This window comes from Colius striatus, chromosome 11, assembly GCF_028858725.1.
Source record: "Colius striatus isolate bColStr4 chromosome 11, bColStr4.1.hap1, whole genome shotgun sequence".
NCBI lineage: Eukaryota > Metazoa > Chordata > Aves > Coliiformes > Coliidae > Colius > Colius striatus.
Genome location: NC_084769.1, coordinates 10976984 through 10996059, shown reverse-complemented (window position 1 = coordinate 10996059; position 19076 = coordinate 10976984). Strand labels below are relative to the sequence as shown.

General features: G+C 44.3%; 2 protein-coding genes across 2 annotated transcripts in view; one reads left to right on the top strand and one right to left on the bottom strand.

Moving 5' to 3' along the window:
* The window catches only part of SNX4 (sorting nexin 4), a 37170-nt gene extending 30083 nt beyond the window's left edge, over positions 1-7087 (bottom strand). The window contains exons 1-2 of the mRNA XM_062004700.1: positions 6891-7087; positions 5820-5935 (exon numbers count right to left, since the gene is read on the bottom strand). Coding sequence (XP_061860684.1) covers positions 5820-5935; positions 6891-6992 — 218 coding nt within the window. The 5' untranslated portion in view covers positions 6993-7087. The remainder of the gene's footprint in view (positions 1-5819; positions 5936-6890) is intronic.
* A 9362-nt stretch (positions 7088-16449) lies between these two features.
* LOC133626355 (TGF-beta receptor type-2-like) overlaps positions 16450-19076 on the top strand; it is a 34617-nt gene continuing 31990 nt past the window's right edge. Inside the window, exon 1 of the mRNA XM_062004811.1 lies at positions 16450-16627. Coding sequence (XP_061860795.1) covers positions 16576-16627 — 52 coding nt within the window. The 5' untranslated portion in view covers positions 16450-16575. The remainder of the gene's footprint in view (positions 16628-19076) is intronic.

Genomic DNA, 19076 nt, shown 5'->3' with positions numbered 1-19076 from the left:
AGGGTTGTCAGGCATTGGAATGGGCTACACAGGGAGGTGCTAGAGTCACCGCCCCTGGAGGGGTTCAAGAGACAAGTGGATGTTGCACTCAGGGAAATGGTCTAGTGCTTGACAGGGCTGTGACAAAGGCTGGACTCAATGATCTTAAAGGTCTCTTCCAGTTGAAATGATTCTATGGTTGTACCTCAGCAAGAGCCTGCTGCCACACTGCCCTGTCTCCACAGGACAACACCACTGCTGTCTCTGCCACAAGCAGCACCCACTCCAGTCAGTTTTTTATCAACAGGCTGTTTAACTTCACTTTAGTGTCTTTTAGTGACTGGAAGAAGACAACACTTCAGGAGGGCAGCTGAGCAGTGCCCAACAAAGACACAATGCCTTTTCAATTAACTCATTTGTGTGAATTTAAAGCACATTTTGAAATTAATACCAGTTGAAGAATCCCCTTCCATCCAGGCTTTGATACTATAAAAGCAGTTAGATTCTCCTCTCAGATAGAGAGCAAAGATGTGGTGGGAAGTACTGTACAGCCCTCAATTATGAGCCTGCATCCACACTTTTAAACAAGGTAGTGTTTGAAACTGCATGGATGGATTTGGGACAGGCAAATAAGATGAGAGAAATAACTCTTTTCTAATCACACCAAAAATATCTCCACCTGGTTACATATGAGACCATAAAATATCACCAATTACAAGAGCATTTCTCCCCAGGAACCCAGTTCCAGAAAGGAAGTAGAAATCCACAAAGGTACTCGTCACACTTAATACCTTCATTACCAGCTAATTTCTTCGACCACATTATGAACTCCACCATTAAATACAAGTACTGCAGACCAGTTTCAATTAAGATTATAATCACTTGTTGACATTCAGTCATACTTCTCAATTTGTTTTGGTTTTAAAAATACAATATAATACTTGTACAGTGCTCAGGCAGGAAAACCATACGTTTCCCCTCCAAGTACAGTTCTAACAATGCACGTTATTCATCGGACCAACCGACCTGCCTGAAACAAATTAACAGGCCAAATTGAAACCTTCAGCTTTTACGTTCATAACTGATGTTATCACAAGTGATTAGAAGATTACATTGCTCCAGAAGTCACGTTCATTTGCCTTAATTCAAAGTGCCAACGTGAAAAATTTAGTCTGTCTAATTAACCTCTTCCCTTTTCCCATTGGAAATTGATTACCTCAAATGAGCCATTAAACGATTCCGAATGCAATAAAGAGAGGAATGGCTACAAAATATCAAAACAGACAAGGAGGAAATACATCAGTTTATTTCCTTGTAAAAGCAATCACCTCTTCAATTGCAGAAGTGGGAACTTCGCTTTCAGCCTTTGACCTTCCAGTGTATGAAAAGTAGCACTTCCCTGCAGTGGACAAGGTTCACTCTTTGTGGAGAACTACTATTTCAGAGGGCTGGGCAATTTTTCCCATTAGCTATCTAGAAATAGCCTCCATATTTAGGCCTCTCAACACACAATCCTGGTTGACAATAAACTAACCATGAGCCAGCAACGTGCCCTCATGGCCAAGAAGGCCAATGGCATCCTGGGATGCATCAAGAAGAGTGTGGCCAGCAGGTCGAGGGAGGTTCTGCTCCCCTTCTACCCTGGTGAGGCCTCATCTGGAGTCCTGTGTTCAGTTCTAGGCTCCTCACCTCAAGAGGGACAGGGAACTGCTGGAGAGAGTCCAGCACAGGGGCACCAAGATGATCAGGGGACTGAAGCATCTTCCTTATGAGGAAAGGCTGTGGGAACTGGGTCCGTTTAGTCTGGAGAAGAGGAGACTGAGAGGAGATCTCAGTATTTACAAATACCTAAAGGGTGTAAGGAGGTTGGGGCATCCCTTTTTTCTATTGTATCTAGCAGCAAGACAAGGGGTAATGGATTGAAGCTGGAACACCAAAAGTTCCATTTAAGGAAAAACTCTTTCACTGTTGAGGTGAGGGAGCCCTGGCACAGGCTGCTGAGGGAGAGTGTGGAGGCTCCTTCCTTGGAGGTCTTCAGGACCTGCCTGGACATGTTCCTGTGTGACCTGATCTAGGTTGACTTGCTTCTGCAGGGAGGTTGGACTGGATGATCTCCAAAGGTCCCTTCCAACCCCCACCATTCTATGAATCATTATAGGTCAACTATGTGCACTGTAAGACACCAGAAGTTACCTGGCAAGCTGTAGAATGGAAAGGCAGTTCTATTGCCAGAAGATTTTTTTTTTTTATAGCCAGGTGATTCTTATTTTTTTCAATATAGTCACCCAGTTTACTCTATTTAACCAAAATATAGATCTACTAGGCAGGTTAATTATTTATAGTACAATTAAGTAAAAAGCAAGAGTAATGTAAGGTTTCAGCTCTTCCAGCTTCTTTTAACTCCTGGCTATGCCCTGTTTAAAAACTCATGCTGAACTCAGACTTTCTTCTTTTATTCCTTCATTTGGAGGGAGCAGGCAAGTCTTCCTGACTCTCAACAGACCAAAACCTGCATTTTGTTGTTATAATGGAATACAACATATCTCTGTAGGCATTTGTTCTCCCCAAGAAAGGCATGTGTGAGCTCTTTGCCTAGTCCAACACAGAACAGGAGACATGGGGGAAAGACTCCTGAAGTCTCATGGTGCAGCTTTACTACCACTAAAATGTCACCTGTCTGGTTACTCATTTCCAATCTCATTTCTCTCCCAAAAACTTTCTGAAGAAGTCCTTACAGTTTGGATGGGCAATCCAAGATCATAGAAGAAAAGCAGGGATCACTCATGTCAGAATTGAACTAACAGAAAACTTTCCAAACACTGAAAACAGAAGTAAGATGAGTAGCTTCCCCAGCCCTACTGGGGAGTAACAAGGAAATACACTGAGCCACCCTGTCAAATTACTTCAAAAACAAGTAAAGACTAGTAGGGCTGTGAACCAGGGATCCTACTATTAGTCAGCTCCCAGGCTGCACAAAGTCATGTTACTTTTTCCTAAAGCCATATTTTAAAAATCAAAATACCAAACTCACGTTCTAGTTGCCATATCGAGTGATCAGGCTAGAGATCAGAAAGTCAGCAGGGACAGAAACAAAGTTCACTAAATGGAAGTGTCCTACTACCACTACAGGAGAAGTCATTTCATGGAGAACAGGAAGAAAAGTGGCACTTTTACAGTAAGACCTTAAAGGTGCTCTGCACTGTGAGCAGCTTTCTGCTCTGTCATGAAAAACAAAGGGTATAAGACCAGGAGTCGGATTCTGGGTTTTATAATACCTGTTCTTGTAGTTTTATGCAGACTCTGGTACAAGATACAGCTGCCTAAATTTCCAAGCAAGCAAGCAAACTGGATTTTGAGTGAGGGCCTGGATATTTACAATTTCCTTTACAGAAAGTAAGTGATATGCTGAGCACCTGCATCTCAAGGAGGAATATTTAGCTACACACATTAATAGTAAACATTTGTACTTGCCTTAATGCCATTTGACACAAAGAGATGGAAGTTCTCCTCTGTTCTCAAAGGGAGAACATAAAAAATAAGTTACTTTTAAATAACTGTACAGTTTAATGGAAGCTGTGAAACAAATTGACTTGGAGACCAACCAAAAGGAAATAGCTCACCATGAAAATCTAATTAGCTAATGCAGAAAGGTGTAGAGCAAGAATAAAGGGGATGCTTTCAGGAAGCACAAGCACAGAATCTCAAGAGCTGGAAGGGACCTCAAAAGATCATCCAGTCCAACCCCTCTTGGAAATAACTGAGGCTCTGCAGCTGTGGAGTTCGTTTTGTCTCAGAAAACCAGCTCTACATCAAGGTACAATATCACTTTAAATGTGAGAATAGTAATGAATCTTTTCATTTAGATAAGAACAAGGAAGCAAAACTCGGCCTTGTATTTTGAAAAGTGTTTCAGCAGCACTAGTGAAACTAATGTCTTAAAAAGTTCAGGAGGCACTCAGCTCCTGTTGTGTAACAAACACACAGTGGCTGTAATTGCACCCATCTTCTGCCTCTTATCCACACATGCAATTGCTCAATTCAAATTAAATCCCAGATAGCTGTAGTGGCAGAACCGCACCTCACACAAGTGTAAGGCAACTATTATTAGGTGGTCTTCCTTTTATATTACTATAAACTGAGTTTTATTCCTCAGCTACAAAATATCCTATTACCCACAGACAAATTGCTGCAAAGCCCACCTACAGCTACAGCCCCAGTAGGAAACACATTTAATAGCCACCACTTTTATTTATGCAAGAGATTTTGCCTCCTCAGCAAAAGGAAGAGAGAACCTGTTTTATTAAAGATGTGACAAACCCACATTTCCAGTAGTTCTGTGACAAACACGTAATTGGTGTTGGTATTTGCTGAACACAGATTAAAGTAAATCTTAATGAAACAAAGTCATCGGGACAACAAAATAGAGTTTTGCTACTGCAGAAGAACCACTGGGAAAGACCAACAGGAATGAGTCTAAAGAATTGGAAAGATGTCTGGGAAAGGAGATGGAAAGTCGGTATCTTCTGGAGCTGCACAAAGGTAACTCTACACATTAGAGTTATACACCAAATGATCTCAACTTTCTTCTCTTTTCTTTCACAGAAATCATTAGAAGAAACACGATGTTGCTTACGTAAGGTGATCTGATCTTTAATAGCAACACGTTGTAAGAAGGGGTTTTTTTCAAAGATCTGAGCAACTGCCAAAGAGTTACAACACTTGAAAAACATAATGCATAACTATTTGGGATGTTATTCTTAAGAGTTTAGCAAAAACATATAAATGCATTCCAGTAGGTCTGCAATCAGTGTGACTGGTGTGTCTCTTCATCAGTTAAACAAGCTAAGAAGCCTTCTAAATAGTAACTAGAAGACTTACATGACAGCATTACAGTTTGAACTCTTCAGAGCCTTTGCAAAAATGCAACTGCTTTGTTTCAGAAGGATTTATCTCTACAGCAGATCATTCCCAAGGCAAGGCCCAAAGGTTAAAACAGTTAATAAAATGAAGAGAGAAACAAAACTCCTAATAAAGTCTAATTTTTAAGTTCTTGCTTCAGCTGACTGACATGATCTTGCATAACAGGAATCAGCTGTGACCCTTTGGAAAGTAATGATAAGTTAGAAGAAATTTTAAAGCCTTGTTTACTACTCAATACTGAAAACTGCAAGTTGTCTTTGTGGTAGCAAACATGTTTACCATACTTGGACTAATGTAAGTAGACTGAAAGCAGTTAAGCCCTCCAGGGAAAGTTCAGGATAGTATAATGGAAGGAAATAGTTACTGAACCCTAACCCTTAGAGCATCTACAAGGAGTATGCCGTGATCAGATGGAGCAAAACACTTCAAATAAGCAGTAAAGGCAGTAAATTTTGGCCACATGACATAAATCATGAGACTTCTTCATTTTCTTGTGATCTCAAATGAGCTCAGCCATTACTTCAGAGACCACAACACACAAGCTCTGTAACATACAAGCTGTACATCCAACCTCATCCAAGTACACACAGAAATTGATCCCACCTATGTCTAAGAAATAACCAAGTGATTGTTAACGCCATATAAAAGCTACATCTTTTGAGCACACGTTTTTCCACTGAGCTCCAAAGGAAGAATCACAGCACACAGTTACACAAGACCAGCATTAGTACAGAACCAGTGATCGGATGCCAAGTTTTCACAGGAAAAGATCCTCCAGAGTTGATTGATAATTGCATGACAAATCATAAACCATCTAAAGCCTCTCATCAACTGTGTCTAAATATGTTTAGGGAGGGAAGGAGGGAGAAGCCGCTTAGAGCGGCGCATCCACACTCTGGGAGTGAGCTCTCATCACCCACCTTGTCTCAATGAGGTAAGCAGTGTATGTTTCTTGCATGTTCATGGCATTCCTCCCAGTCCGTTTCTCAGCTTCCGAAACAGTGATTTCCATTTTTTTCGCCAAACAATCCTCCATCTTTTTAGAGTAGGAAAACAAGTATTCATGTAACATTAGCTATGCAAGACAAAGGCTACTAACCCTGCCTCCCCTTCTCCCACAACACATTCGTTCAAATAAGACAGATCTCTACAAGACGAGGGTTCACTTTACACCCATGTTCTAGATCACATTTGCAAGTGAAAACAGAAAACCCGCTCTTGGGGAAAAAAAACCCCAAAGTCAACAGACAACTTCAGCTCCTGAAAGCCATCATGAATCTGGAAGGCACAGAAAAGAGAAATATTTTTCCTCACAGGTAACAAAGTAACCTTTTTAAGCAAAACAAACAAACGAACCTCAGTACTTTCTACCCAAACATTTCCCAGCTACCAGTGAATTCCTCCTCAGAACACCCGGGACATGTGTAACCACCTCTCCCCTTTCACAGGAAACATCATACATCTGGACTGAGATGTTTTTATCTCCGAGGAGGATCGTTATCTTTTACACGTTGGCAGGCAGAAGTCAGCCAGGACCACACACCCACCCGGGAAAGGCAGAGCTGAAATGAACCGGGAGGATTTATTTGTGACGTTAAGGGGGAGATAAATTGAGAGTATAATTAACAATGCTACACTAAAATAATAATTTGGCAGCAGGGATGGGGGCAGACGGTACGCAAAGCAGCGGTCAGAACGGGGCTAGAAGGAGAACCCCACAGCTCTGCCCCGGGCAGGGGGTCGGCTCCAGACAGGCAGTCGGAGGGCTCACCCCACTTGTAGCCCCTTTCCGCAGCAGCGGGCAGCGCCGGGCCCCGGCCACCCCGCGCCGGCCGAGCCCCGCATCCGTCCCCGCCTCGGGCCGGCGGCGCGGCGGCCGGGCAGCACGCTCAGGAAAGCCCGCTGCTCGGCCCCGGCGGAGTAGGCCGTGCCAAGGCCGGCGGCCCGCGGGGGGAGAGCCGGTCCGCCGCCGCCGCCCCTCGCACCCTCACCGTGGCTCCGGGCTGCTCCAGAGGCGGGAGGCCGCTGCAGGGCGCCGCGCCGTCCTCCTCCTCCGGGCGGCTATCGCTCGGCTCGGCCTCGGTGCTCTCCATGGGGATAAGAGGCTCGGCCGCCTCCCTGCGCGCAGGCGCTGAGACCGACTCCGGCGGGCAAACTCATCGCAGGTCCTAGAGAGCGCGGCCGGGGCGGGGGCGTGTGTCCGCCCGGGGGCCGGCGCTGCCGGGGGCCGGGGCCCTGCCAAGCCTTCGTGTCCCGCCGCCCGCCGATTGAGTTGATCTAAGCCCTTTCGAGGCTGTCGGCGTCCTGCCCACCCCTCTGCTCAAAATCGCCCCGTTAGGTACCCGGCGGTGGGCACCCAGTCGCGATCACGGGGGCAAATGCACCCCTCGTTATAACGCTGCGTGAGCCTCCTGTCCAGATGGACGGACCTTCTGCTGTCCTCTGAACACCCATCCTCACGCACACAGTTGTAAACACTTCTAAGATTTACTTGTTGTTGTTCCTCTCTTTGCTCTCAGGTCACCGAAGAGTTTCTGAGCATCCATGCTGCATCTTACCTTTTGTCTGTGGCTGGACAACTTGTCATTTTGCCTCATCGAGTCTCTTCCAGCAGCTATTAACTTTTCCACAGGGTGTTTGTTAACATGAGGCAGCTCAGGTTATTTTTTTAAAGCCCTCTAGCCAGTTATTTCCTCACTCTCACTCCTTTACAAGCAGTGAAGAACTCGATCATGCTGTGTTCACCTTTACTTACCCTCCCGTCTGACCTGCCTCTTCCTTCACCTGCCTCCTGGCAGTGATACGACATCCACACAAGGCCATTCTCCTGCCCACCATCTCTGCTGGCCAACGCCAAAGCAGTGTGTCCCGTCTCACCATGCTTCCCCAGGAGGTACCTCAGGAGCTTACATTCCCTGAGCTCAGCACTGGGGAAGCCTCTATTATTTACTCAATAAAAGCTCCAGCTGTCTCCTCTGCTCTCATTGAGCAGTAACACACCTTACAACTGCATTCCTGTGATTCTTAATCTGTCTTTTTGGAGACATTCAGCATGTTTGACCCTCACCTCCTGATGAAGATCAGTTAATATATTGAGATATATATATACTTATGTAAATACACCTTCATTATTGCAGCCTATGAGTGTATTCCCTCATGACCCCGTGGTGCCCACCCAATCCTTGTGGGGCAAAGTGGATGGTGGAGTTCTTCCTGTTTATTCCTGTTTATTCCTCATACTCCAGACATCATTTTTCACACTCGGGAGCAGCTCCATCATTCTCTGGTTCACAGATCACATCACTCCCTTGAGATGTCCCATTTTTTTGCACCAGAATCTTGTCCATTGATTTAGGCAGTACATCTCTTTCTTGTTCTCATGTAGCTCTGTTTTTTTTTCTCCTGCCCTTTTAAAGCCGGGGTTATAGGCCACCTCAGGAGATTAAAGAGTTGATGCTACAGGTTGCTTTGCTCTGCTTCTTTCTGCTTTGAATAGGAAATGAGGGTTTTTTATGTGTTGGTTGGGGCTGAATTTGCATACCTTTTTCATCCAAAAATTAATCTTTTTCTTTCAACAGCAATTAAAATAAATCTCAAAACCCCCTTTGAAGACCCCGTGAATTAATATTTGGCGTCTGGTTTCTATTCTGTTGTCTTCGATGTTTATTCAACTTTTTCCTCAGATTGTTTGAACTGATACCTCTGTCCCTCCTTTCCCACCCCTCCACCACTCTAGCTGGAAGGAGTTTCCCAAGCTTTTCCACAAAAGGCTTTCCTAGAACAAAAGGGTTTTTTTATGAGTATGTGAACTGTGATTTGTCCTCTGAATAGGTCTGATTTAAGATTTGTTTTCTAAACCCAGAGACCAGTTTAGATGTAAAAGCACGATTACACATTGTAAGACAAAGTCTGTTTTCCATTAGGGTACGGGTTTTCTTATGTTTACCCAAGATGTACATTAAGATACATACCTTGTATCAATTACACTTGCGTTTGCAGGATGTGCATACTGAAATTTTCCTGATCCATATCAGTGATATAATGGAAATATTTATGTGAAGCTCATGCAGGATATCTTGCTTTGTATTAAGTATTTTTGTTATGGACACAACATTACCAATAAAGTACAGTAATATTTTGCAGGTCTAACATTCAGTTGTTTCAAAAACTATTTCAGCTGTGAAATACTGAGATCTACTACTGAGACATGTGGAGAAGACTTAAAACTAAGTATGTAGAAGGAGAATAATGACTGAAGTGCCCAAATCAAGATGAACAGCAGCCTAGGTAGCATTTAGAGGAGAATGTGACATGTCCTGATGACCTACTATGCAATGAAGAATCACAGAATGGTAGGAGTTAGAAGAGACCTTTAGAGATCATCTAGTCCAGTTCCCCTGTAGAAGCAGGTTCACCTAGATCAGGTCACACAGGAACGTGTCCAGGTGGGTTTTGAAGAACTCCAGAGAAGGAGACTCCACACCCTCCCTGGGCAGCCTGTGCCACGGCTCCCTCACCTCAACAGTAAAGTAGTTTATTCTTATGTTTAAATGGAACTTTTTGTGTTCCAGCTTCATCCTGTTACCCTTTGTCCTGTCACTAGATACAATAGAAAAAAGTGCTGTCCCAACCTCCTGCCACCCACCATTTAGATATTTGTAAATATTAGAGAGATCCCCCCTCAGTCTCCTCCAGACTAAACAGCCCCAGTTCTCGCAGCCTTTCCTCACAAGAAGGATGCTCCAGTCCCCTGATCATCTTATTAAGTGTTCAATAAGCACCAAAGTCACCAACAAAGTGCTTTTCCTGAGCCTGCAATGTAGGCTAAGTGTTGTCTCACAGAAAAACTGCTTTCAGGAATACTTCCAGTACTCACACTGCTTCGGTCAAAATAAGCTTTAGTGTTTCCCCCCTCCCTAGGCACAACCATTAGTGCAGTCTGGCTGTCTGACTCTGGCCTTGTCAGGATGCACATCTGATTTATTGCAAGTTACTCTAACCAGGATACTGTCCTGCTCTTCAGCATCTTCACTAGGCAGCATGTCCCTCATTCTTCAGCCATAAGAAGCCAAGCTCAACTGAACTTCCTACCTCCAAGTCCCTTCAGTCTCTGAAGCTGTCATCAGAGAGGTAGTGTTGTAACAACACTGATTTTCAGTAACTTATTTAGTGTTCCTCATCCCTTCAGCTCCTTAGAAGTAGTTAGAATTCAATGATAATACAACCACCACAACCAACCATCACAATGCTACTGAGAACTTAAGTGAAAACACCTAAAGTGGTGGCTAGGCTTTGCATCTGTGCCACAACACCTTTCAATAGCCCTGGGAAGAATGAGTTAACCAGCCAACATTCCCACTGACAAGAGGTGACTATCTGTGTGTTTGTGATATGCCTGGTTGTGCTGGTGCTCACAAGCAGTGAGGTACATTATGAGTAGATTCATGGAATAACACAGCTCGAATCCACACCACACATATTTGAGGGGAGGTTTTTTAGGGTGCTGCTAACCTGTTCCTGGGGACTGGCCACCCCTCACACCTTCCAGTTTAGCTCTACTGGGAAAAAAAGTCCATTCTGTGTGTGCCGTAAGAGTGCTCTGTAGCACAAGCCTCAGTGGAATGGCCAGGAGTTTCCCTTCAAAACCACATTCCTGATTCATGGTTCATGCTCCTGGATCCTATCATAATTTCATTACCAGTAACAATAGTACAAAGAACATGACTCAGGCTCTCAAACTGCTCATGCCTCCCTCTACAGATTATTTCCTTCAGACCCAAAGATGTTTGCTAACACAAAGTGATGCCAGCTTGTGTTTTTTGTCTTTAAAGTCTGATCCTCACTGAAGAGCGTGGCATCTGTCTGCATGTGGTGTCATTGGTATGATGGATGGAGCAGAAAACAGTACTTGCTTAAGTTCTCTAAGAAAACACAGCAGAGGCATGAATGTCAGTAAAATACATGAGTAGCTGCTCCAGCATGGAAGAGTGCAGGAAGAAAAGTAGGTTCAAAACTAATAAATGGGAAATCCTTTCCTCACATGAGTCCAGGCTCCTCCTACACATAGTTCTGGTATCTAAATGGCTGAGTGAAATGGCCACTAAAGAGTAGGGAAAAAAATCAACATCTTGTTGAATATCCAGAGAAAGAAAAACTTGTGAAAAAGAGATATTGGGTATGTTTTGGGGTGGGAGAAATCTCTCAGTCCCCCTCAGTCTGAAGCTAGTAGCAGTGGTTTCCACTCATTTCAGCAACAGCAGATCTGGATCCTTGAATACAAACAAAAAAGCCAAAACTAAGCCATATTTTCGAAAGAATCTGTGCAATCACATCAATAATGTGCACAAAAAATTACTGAAAGTGCCTTCAAATCAGCACAAAGAAAGCTGTGAGAAGAACCCAAAAATGTATAGGAAGAGAGAAAAGTGATTTGGGATAGAATTGAACAGGACCCTCCCCCTCCAGGAGAACTTAACAACGAAAAATGGTAGAGATGGGCAAAGTAGACCTTTACTTGATGTAGCTTTAGTCAAGTTAGAGGTTAGGTCAGTGTTTCTGGACCACAAAAAGACTCCAATAAAAGTCAAGCATCACTTGGAAAATGCATTTATCCTGCGTGGCTACCAAAACAAGCATTAACTGGGAGACAGGAACACAGGGAAGTTGGCAGGGCTTGGGGGAAGTGATTGTGACAATGCAGACAAGGCCACCTGTACCCAAGGGAGGTATAAATATGTCCCTCAGGATGTATTTCTGGCTTTGATTGCACTCCTCATGCTATCTGACCATCAAAAGTTACCAGCACACCAGTTGTTGCTGGGATAGTCCAGCTGCAGCAAGAGAATGGAATATGCCAAAGGTCAAGCCATGGCATCTTCCCCTAGGAGACAGTAGGAAGCACAAACCATAGTATCACGTACATGGGCTCAAAGAAATATCAACACACTATGAAACTGAGGCAAGAGGAAAGTCATGAGAATTTTTCCCAGAGAGTGGTGGGCACCCAGCTCCAGTGCCAGTGTCCTTGTGAATGCAGGATAGAGATGGTGACCGGATCAGATGCACAGTGCAAGGTGCACATCCTTCTCAGGCTACTGGTGCTGATGGCATGGTGAAACTGACACTGTGCTTATAAGATGCAGAAGTGATGACAGTGAAATTCCTAGGGCTTAATTAACTGCCAGGACAATGTGGAAGCAGTTCAATACAACCACACAATATATGCAGATAAATTAAGAAGCATGGATTTGTGCTCACCAATAGAAGCTATGTCCTGATTCTATCAGGTAGCTGTTTTCGTTAGACCTGCCTTGTAAAACTTCAAAGTATAAACCAGATCCTCTTCACAACAGAAGCACCCATGGACCTTACCCGAAGCCCAATATCACAACAGATTAAAGGAGAATAAAGCAGATGCAGCAGACACTAGTCCAGTCATGTAATGTGTAAGCAATCAAGAGGGCCAATTTACTTCTAATTGCAGAAGTAAATCCAGCACCTTTTGTTGTAGCCAATCATTTAAAACCCAATGCCCCTGCTATAATCTCTGCACCTGGGAAGAATAAGCAGTTTGACTCACCTGGGTCTGACACATGTCCATCATGATGTTACACTGCACAAGGGTGTTTAGTGCCTCACATTGAGAGCTTCACATCTATTGATTGATTGCAGAACCTTGCTTCCCACAGTGGAAACTCTGCCTGTTGGAAACCTTCATTTCAATATGCACTATATTGTTTCAGGTGTCCAAAGTTTTATTTTACTTCCTTAGTAAATATCTTCCAGCTCCTAGATGAGAACTTTGGGAAAACTGCTCCCACAATGCAACTTAAAAAGCACCCTGCAGAGACCTTGCGTTCCTCTGCCTAAATCCAGCCTCTAGTGTGTCTTGAGTTATGAGGTTGTCCAGACCACTAATGGAGGAACAGGGGAATTTACACCAAAAAGAATAAACAAGTCAACAATAAAAATAACCATTTATCTCTTCTTCCTCCCCAGTGTCTTACTGCAAAGGTCAGTGTGTTCTCTCATGGAAGCAATACTCTATAATGTGAGTTTAGACTCTTTAGGCTAAAGCCCAGAGCTCTTACTCACGTTTCCCTGAGTAACTTCAGTGGACTTTTAGTTTGCTTTTTTTTACCTGGGTAAGGTCTGAGAAATAATCAGAGGCTCCAGAATAGAGCTGTTGGTCAGAGAAAAGCCCAGGTCAGTGGGGCATATGCTGCATGGCTCCCTGCTCCATCAGGGGTGACTCACACTGAAAGAAGTAAAGCTTAAGAAATAAATGAGCTCCCAGCTTCACATTCTTCCTATTTTGCAGATGAGGTTTGCTTACTATAGCCTCAGCTCAGTGGACCAAAAATTCAGGCTGTGGAAAGGCACATCTAGCTCTGTGTAATCTTACTTGCAGCAAGGGCTGAAGAGACAGGTTCCCTCTGTGCAGAAAGCAGCCTGCAGAGTCCAGCAGCCAGTTTAGGAAAGAAACCCTTGCATATGTCACCACGACACCATGTTTCACCAAGAGCAGGTTTAACAGTGACTAGAAATAAGGAAATATGGAAATGCAGATCAAACATTGCTCCCCAAAAGGTTTCCCTTGTAGAGCTTCCTGTAGAAACCCATGTACCTTGTAAAAGATGCCATCACATGGGAGAGCTACTGCCTCTCCTCTCATTTCAGTGAGCTTAGGCCCCAAATCTCTGCCTATTATTCTGCAGACGGGACAAAGCATTTTACAGAGTTCAGTTTGGCCCAGAAGTTCTTTGGGATTGCCTGGGATTTTGGAAAATACAGCTCCCCACAGCTCAGGGTCTCTGGCTGCAGGGACATTGTGCAGGCTTCCTGCTGCCTTCCCAGGTTCTGCTGCTAAAAAAATAATATCCCTTGTTTCCCTTGCACTTCCAAATCATACAGAGTGTTTGTTCAATGTTCACCATTGTTTAAATCCCCTCCAGGCTCTTGCTGGGGACATTATTTCTCTCTCTCCGAGTTTCATAGGCAGTAGGGGATTCTTCCTGATTTTAAAGGCAGCTCCCATGGATTGTGAATGATCTGCAATGTTCCTAACACAAGCCCTATCCAGCTATCTTGTAACACACAGAAAGGCTCACGTCTGCAAATCCAACCAGCAGTCTGAGCAATCTCTGGGCACCTTGAAATGCTCTGAATCAGAAAGAGGAGAGTTGGTAGGTCACCCAAAGACACCACTGTGCACACAGTGGTTTCAATATGCTCATTGGCAAGTGATGCCTTTCTGACAGTTTAGTACACATTTGTTCATCCTTAGCCATCAAGGGCCATATCTTAGCTGCTGTTACTCAGGCCAACTCATCTCTTGATTAAAAATACATAGGATGTAGAAGGATGCCTAATTGGATGTAAAGACCAAATGAAGGAGAGCACCTTACCTCTAGGTGATGTCCTCCAGGGCTGGGAGCAGGAGGTATCTCCCCTGGTCAGACAGGCTTTTCTAGGTTCGTCCTTCCAGACACGTTCTCTGTGTACCCCTGGGAGTATCTCAGGACACCCACCTAGCTTCCTGCTCTGTTATCACAGGGACATTCAGCATTTCTCCATGGAGAATGGACTAAATAGACATAGAATCATAGAACCATTTCAGTTGGAAAAGACCTGCAAGATCATCAAGTCCAAACACTAACCTCACACTGCCAAGCCCACCACTAAACCATGGCCCTCAACATCTCATCTACATGGCTTTTAGGTATCTCCAGGGATAGGGACTCCACCACCTCCCTGGGCAGCTTGTGCCAACATATAACAACCCTCTCAGTGAAAAAAGCTCTTCCTAATATACAATCTAAACCTCCTCTGGCACAACTTGAAGCCATTTCCTCTCATTCTGTCACCCATTACTTGGGAGAAGAGACCTAGCCCCACCTTGGTACAACCTCCTGTCAGGTAGTTGTAGAGAGTGATCAGGTCTCCCTTCAGCCTTCTCCAGGCTAAACATCCCCAGTTCCCTCAGCTCTTCTCATCAGACTTGTGCTCCAGACCCTTCCTCAGCTTCATTGCCTGTCTCTGGACATGCTTCAGCACCTCAGTGTCCCTCTTGTAGCGAGGGGCCCAGAACTGAACACAGCACTCGAGGTGTGGCTTCACCAGTGCTGAGTACAGGGGGACAATCACTGCCCTGGTCCTGCTGGTCACACTATTTCTGATAGAAGCCAAGTTGCCATTGGCCTTCTTGGCCACCTGGGCAAGTTTCTGGGCACCCTGAAGCAAGTCAGAGCAGACCAAGCAACTCTCTGCAGTGTCATGCTTGTATATCTGTGGCATAAGGGACACACTTTGTGTTCACCAGCTGTGTACGTACCTCATGTAACATCTCCCCTTTCTCCTTTTGAAATACAGAAGAAGGGAAGAGAGGTGCCATCGTTTAACTCACTAACAGAAGAATTTCTATGAAGTTTACAGAACAAGTACATGCAGTTTATTGGGAAGATTAATAGAAAGAAAGGAGCTCCAAATCCAATGGAGTAAGATGATCACCAGTAATGATTGCACATGCACACAAGCATATACAGATACAGCACGTATCCACCCTGCACTGGTTAATCAACTGAAAGATGAGTAGTAAATTGGGTAACCAAAAAGCTGGAGATTCCCTGCATGAGAATGCTGCAAATGCATAAAAAACTTATCAGTATTTATAAAAAACAGCTTTACCTTGGGGCAGGCCTTTTGTCTGCAAAAACCTTTAATAACAACATCTCTTTCTCTGCCTAACTTGAGTGCATTGATCGTTATTTTAGCACAATCTGGAGGGCTGGGGTAGATCATAGGGCAGGGGTTTGAGGATTTTACCCCTCCTTTTGTCACGGATTGATTAACAATCAAGGCAAGTCAGATTTCTGCTGTTTTTCACAGTTTCCTTTTTGTTAAGTGGGATAATATTTCTTACAAATTTTTGCAAAGCAGCTTGAGATTTTGGGGAGAAAGCAGCTATTTAAATGCTCTATGTTATTATTTTAGGCCCCGATTCAGCAAAACATATATGTCTAAATCCTGCTGCTTTAATTGGGTCAAAAGCACTAACTTTAGGCTGAGTTTATATTGATGTGGTCTTTCTGAAAAAAGCTGCCCTAAAACTTCTATTTCCCCCTATTAAAAATATAGCCCTTTAAAGCTTACTTAAGAAACAGAGTTAACTTCTGAGAGGGAGGAGTGGAAAACAGCAAATTTATGGCATATCAGCATACTGAAGTGTTACCTTCTGAATTTTATTCAGCTGAAAGAGGCACCCAGGAGTACCCATGCCTTTTTGATTAGATGCATGCAGCAGACATTAGGTCCCCTTCCAAGATCCTTGTTCCGTACGGAGCCCGGAGCAGCTCCGCGTTGTCATCAGAAAGAATAAAACCAGCCTCTTTTTCTTGGAGCCAGGTTTCTTCCCCCAGCTGCCCCCTCCTGTATTTGTATATATTTCAAGAGGAGAGTCAGGCTGAGTTTGTTCATCAACTGCAGTTCCTGGGCGGCCCCCACACACAGCTGGGCTGTAGTGGCTGGATCCGCCTTCCCGGCAAGCCCAGCCGGGAGCCTCGCAGGCTCGGGGCTCCGCACTTGACAGCGGCAAGGCAGGAGACCGCCTGCACTGAGGGAAGATGAGCTGGTCAATGCCGTGAAGCCAGGCTTCTGCTCGCTGGAGGGATCCAGAAAATGGGTTACTGGAGGAGATGGGGTCCACTTTCCTTCCTGCTGCTCTCCTTCGGTGAGTAGAAAAAGCGCTTCTGGTTAGACAACGTTAAGGAACGTATTCCGAGAGGTCGTTTATTTTTCCTTCCTCCAGCAAAATAGCTGATCTGTGATTCGTCCCTTGACAGCAATTAGCCAGAGGATTGGAAATAGCTGAGAGTTTAGCAGAATACACTGCTCCAACCGCTTCAGCCGTGTGTTTCTCTTACGGCGAAGGGCGAGCGATCGCCTTGGTGGGAAGCACTGCGTGCTCGCTCGGAGCAGCTCACAGAGGTCAGTGTTTACAGCACAAAAGTATATATATAGATCAGCATTACTTGTTGGGAGCTTTTCTTTTATTGAGGGAGATTAAAAGCAAATGTTTAGTGGCTTCAACAGTGTCCAGATGTGGTGAAGTTTGTGGCTTAGAACTTCTATCAGCCCCGGTTTACGCACGGAATTAATCGAACTATTAGAGAAGGAAAGAAATGGGGAGAGGGGGAGGAGAAGTGTCTTTGCAACAACATCTGGTTATTCGGCAAACCTTTCCAGCACTTACGTAGAGATTTCTTTGTAGTAAGTGCCCTGTTTAGGTTTTGATAGCACTTCTTCATTACTGTAGATAAAACCCTCCAGCAGCACTTGAAAACGTGCCCATCCGTGGTTTAACTTCTCTTGTTTATATCTCAATGATTGTTTCATAACAAGGAATAGACTTGTATATAAGTGAGTGTTATATATACATCTCCTAAGTATGTGTGCGTGTCTTTCTGTATATACAATGCCTGTGTGTGTGTATACACACATATATCCCTATTTAGTATGTATCCAGATACTTGCACGGACAACGGCACTTTTTACAGTGAGCTCTTACAGACTCATCCTGCTCATTGTAGAAATTGCAGTGCAACTAAAGTTGCTTTTTGCTGAAAGCAATCAAGTAGAAGGATTATAATTCCAGCATTTTTTTGCCTCCAGATGAAATAATCGGGGGCAGGGATCTGTATCTGCGTTCACTTCGTGTGGGTCCCCCTATCTACAGGAACAGGGAATGAAAGAATGTGATCAGTTGGTAATTCGTGTATAGGCAAATGCGACCATTGGTGCAACTGTTGAAGCAGAGAGACCCAGATGGGGAGATTTGAGACATTTGGGAGGGATTTTTAAGACAGTTGCAGAGATATCTATTATTCATTGTTGCAGATAATACCCTAAAGTGCGGCTTGAAATGTAGGATACTATAGTGACAACATCCTGCTAAAGTGATCACATTTGGAGCAGAATTGAAAGAATTACTACAGGGTTGGTTTTGGTAAGGAAGAAGACCACTAATTATCCTTCAGAAATACCTAATTTGGGAGTTATTTAACTTTTGGTTTCCTTTTTCTGAAAGGCAGGGTTTTAATCTGGAAGGAGCCAAACTAAAACATTTCATGATTACTGAGTTCATCTGAAAGGTTACGTGAGTGATATGATGACAAAATTTGCCTCAGTATGGGGAAAAATAAATAAGCCCAGGCTTGCTCTCTCTGATTCAGCTCAACAGTGATATATGTTTTCTACATCCACTTCCCTTATGTATCGTGTTAAGATTGACCCTACAGTCATTCTGAGGCAGTTAAAGTGCCCTGGGAGCCCACTTTGCAGTAACATTAAGAGAGAAGGGAACAGCAAGTTCCCCAAATTGTCAGAAAAATACACATTCAGCTGTTCTTCAAGTAACAAATCCCACTGCTCATCCAGCTTCTCTTTAAAGAGTGACAGCTCTGGGTTGGCGACAGCAGCAAAGCTGCATGGAGGTTTAAGACTTGCCATAGGGAAAATGGCCCCGATTGCATCTCTGATGTCACAGAATGACTCCAGCTGAGCATCTTTAGGGACTCTGCTGCTCTCCTGAGGAGTTTACAGCAGGGTAGCAGAGACCTCAACTTGTGCTCCGTGCTGCCTGTCTCTACCCCTTTAATCAGCAGCACGGTGAAGGGGCCATCAGGCAGCACGTCTGACCCCTTTTGTCTGTACCTGATGGAAAAAAGGGCTGTAGTCAGACAGACCACTGAAATTTCAGCTGCTGGATTGCCCTAATTCTCCTTGGGTCAGCCCTAGCAAAGCTTCAAAATATCTACCCTTAAACTTCTCCCCAGTGTGAGCGGCTGCCGGAGGGCAGCATCTTGACACGGCTTTCTCAGCAGAAGGTGCAGAAAGGAGCTGTAATTGCACCACTGCTAACAGAAACCCTCACACCAGGGAGTGGTGAGTCCTTCCAGGGTAGAGAGCTGGTGCAGTTCTGGATTTACCTAGCCCAGGATAAAAAAATACAAGGATAATTCAGGATTGTAAAACCTGTCTTACAGTGGTAGAGCTGAAGGCTTTCAGTATCTTTAGTTTAGCCAAGAGAGTTGGAAGGTGAGCTAGTCGTCATCCATAACCAGGTCCCAGAGAGGTGCTTTCTGGCAGAGGTTTTCTTCTTCTATGAGACAGAGGAAAAA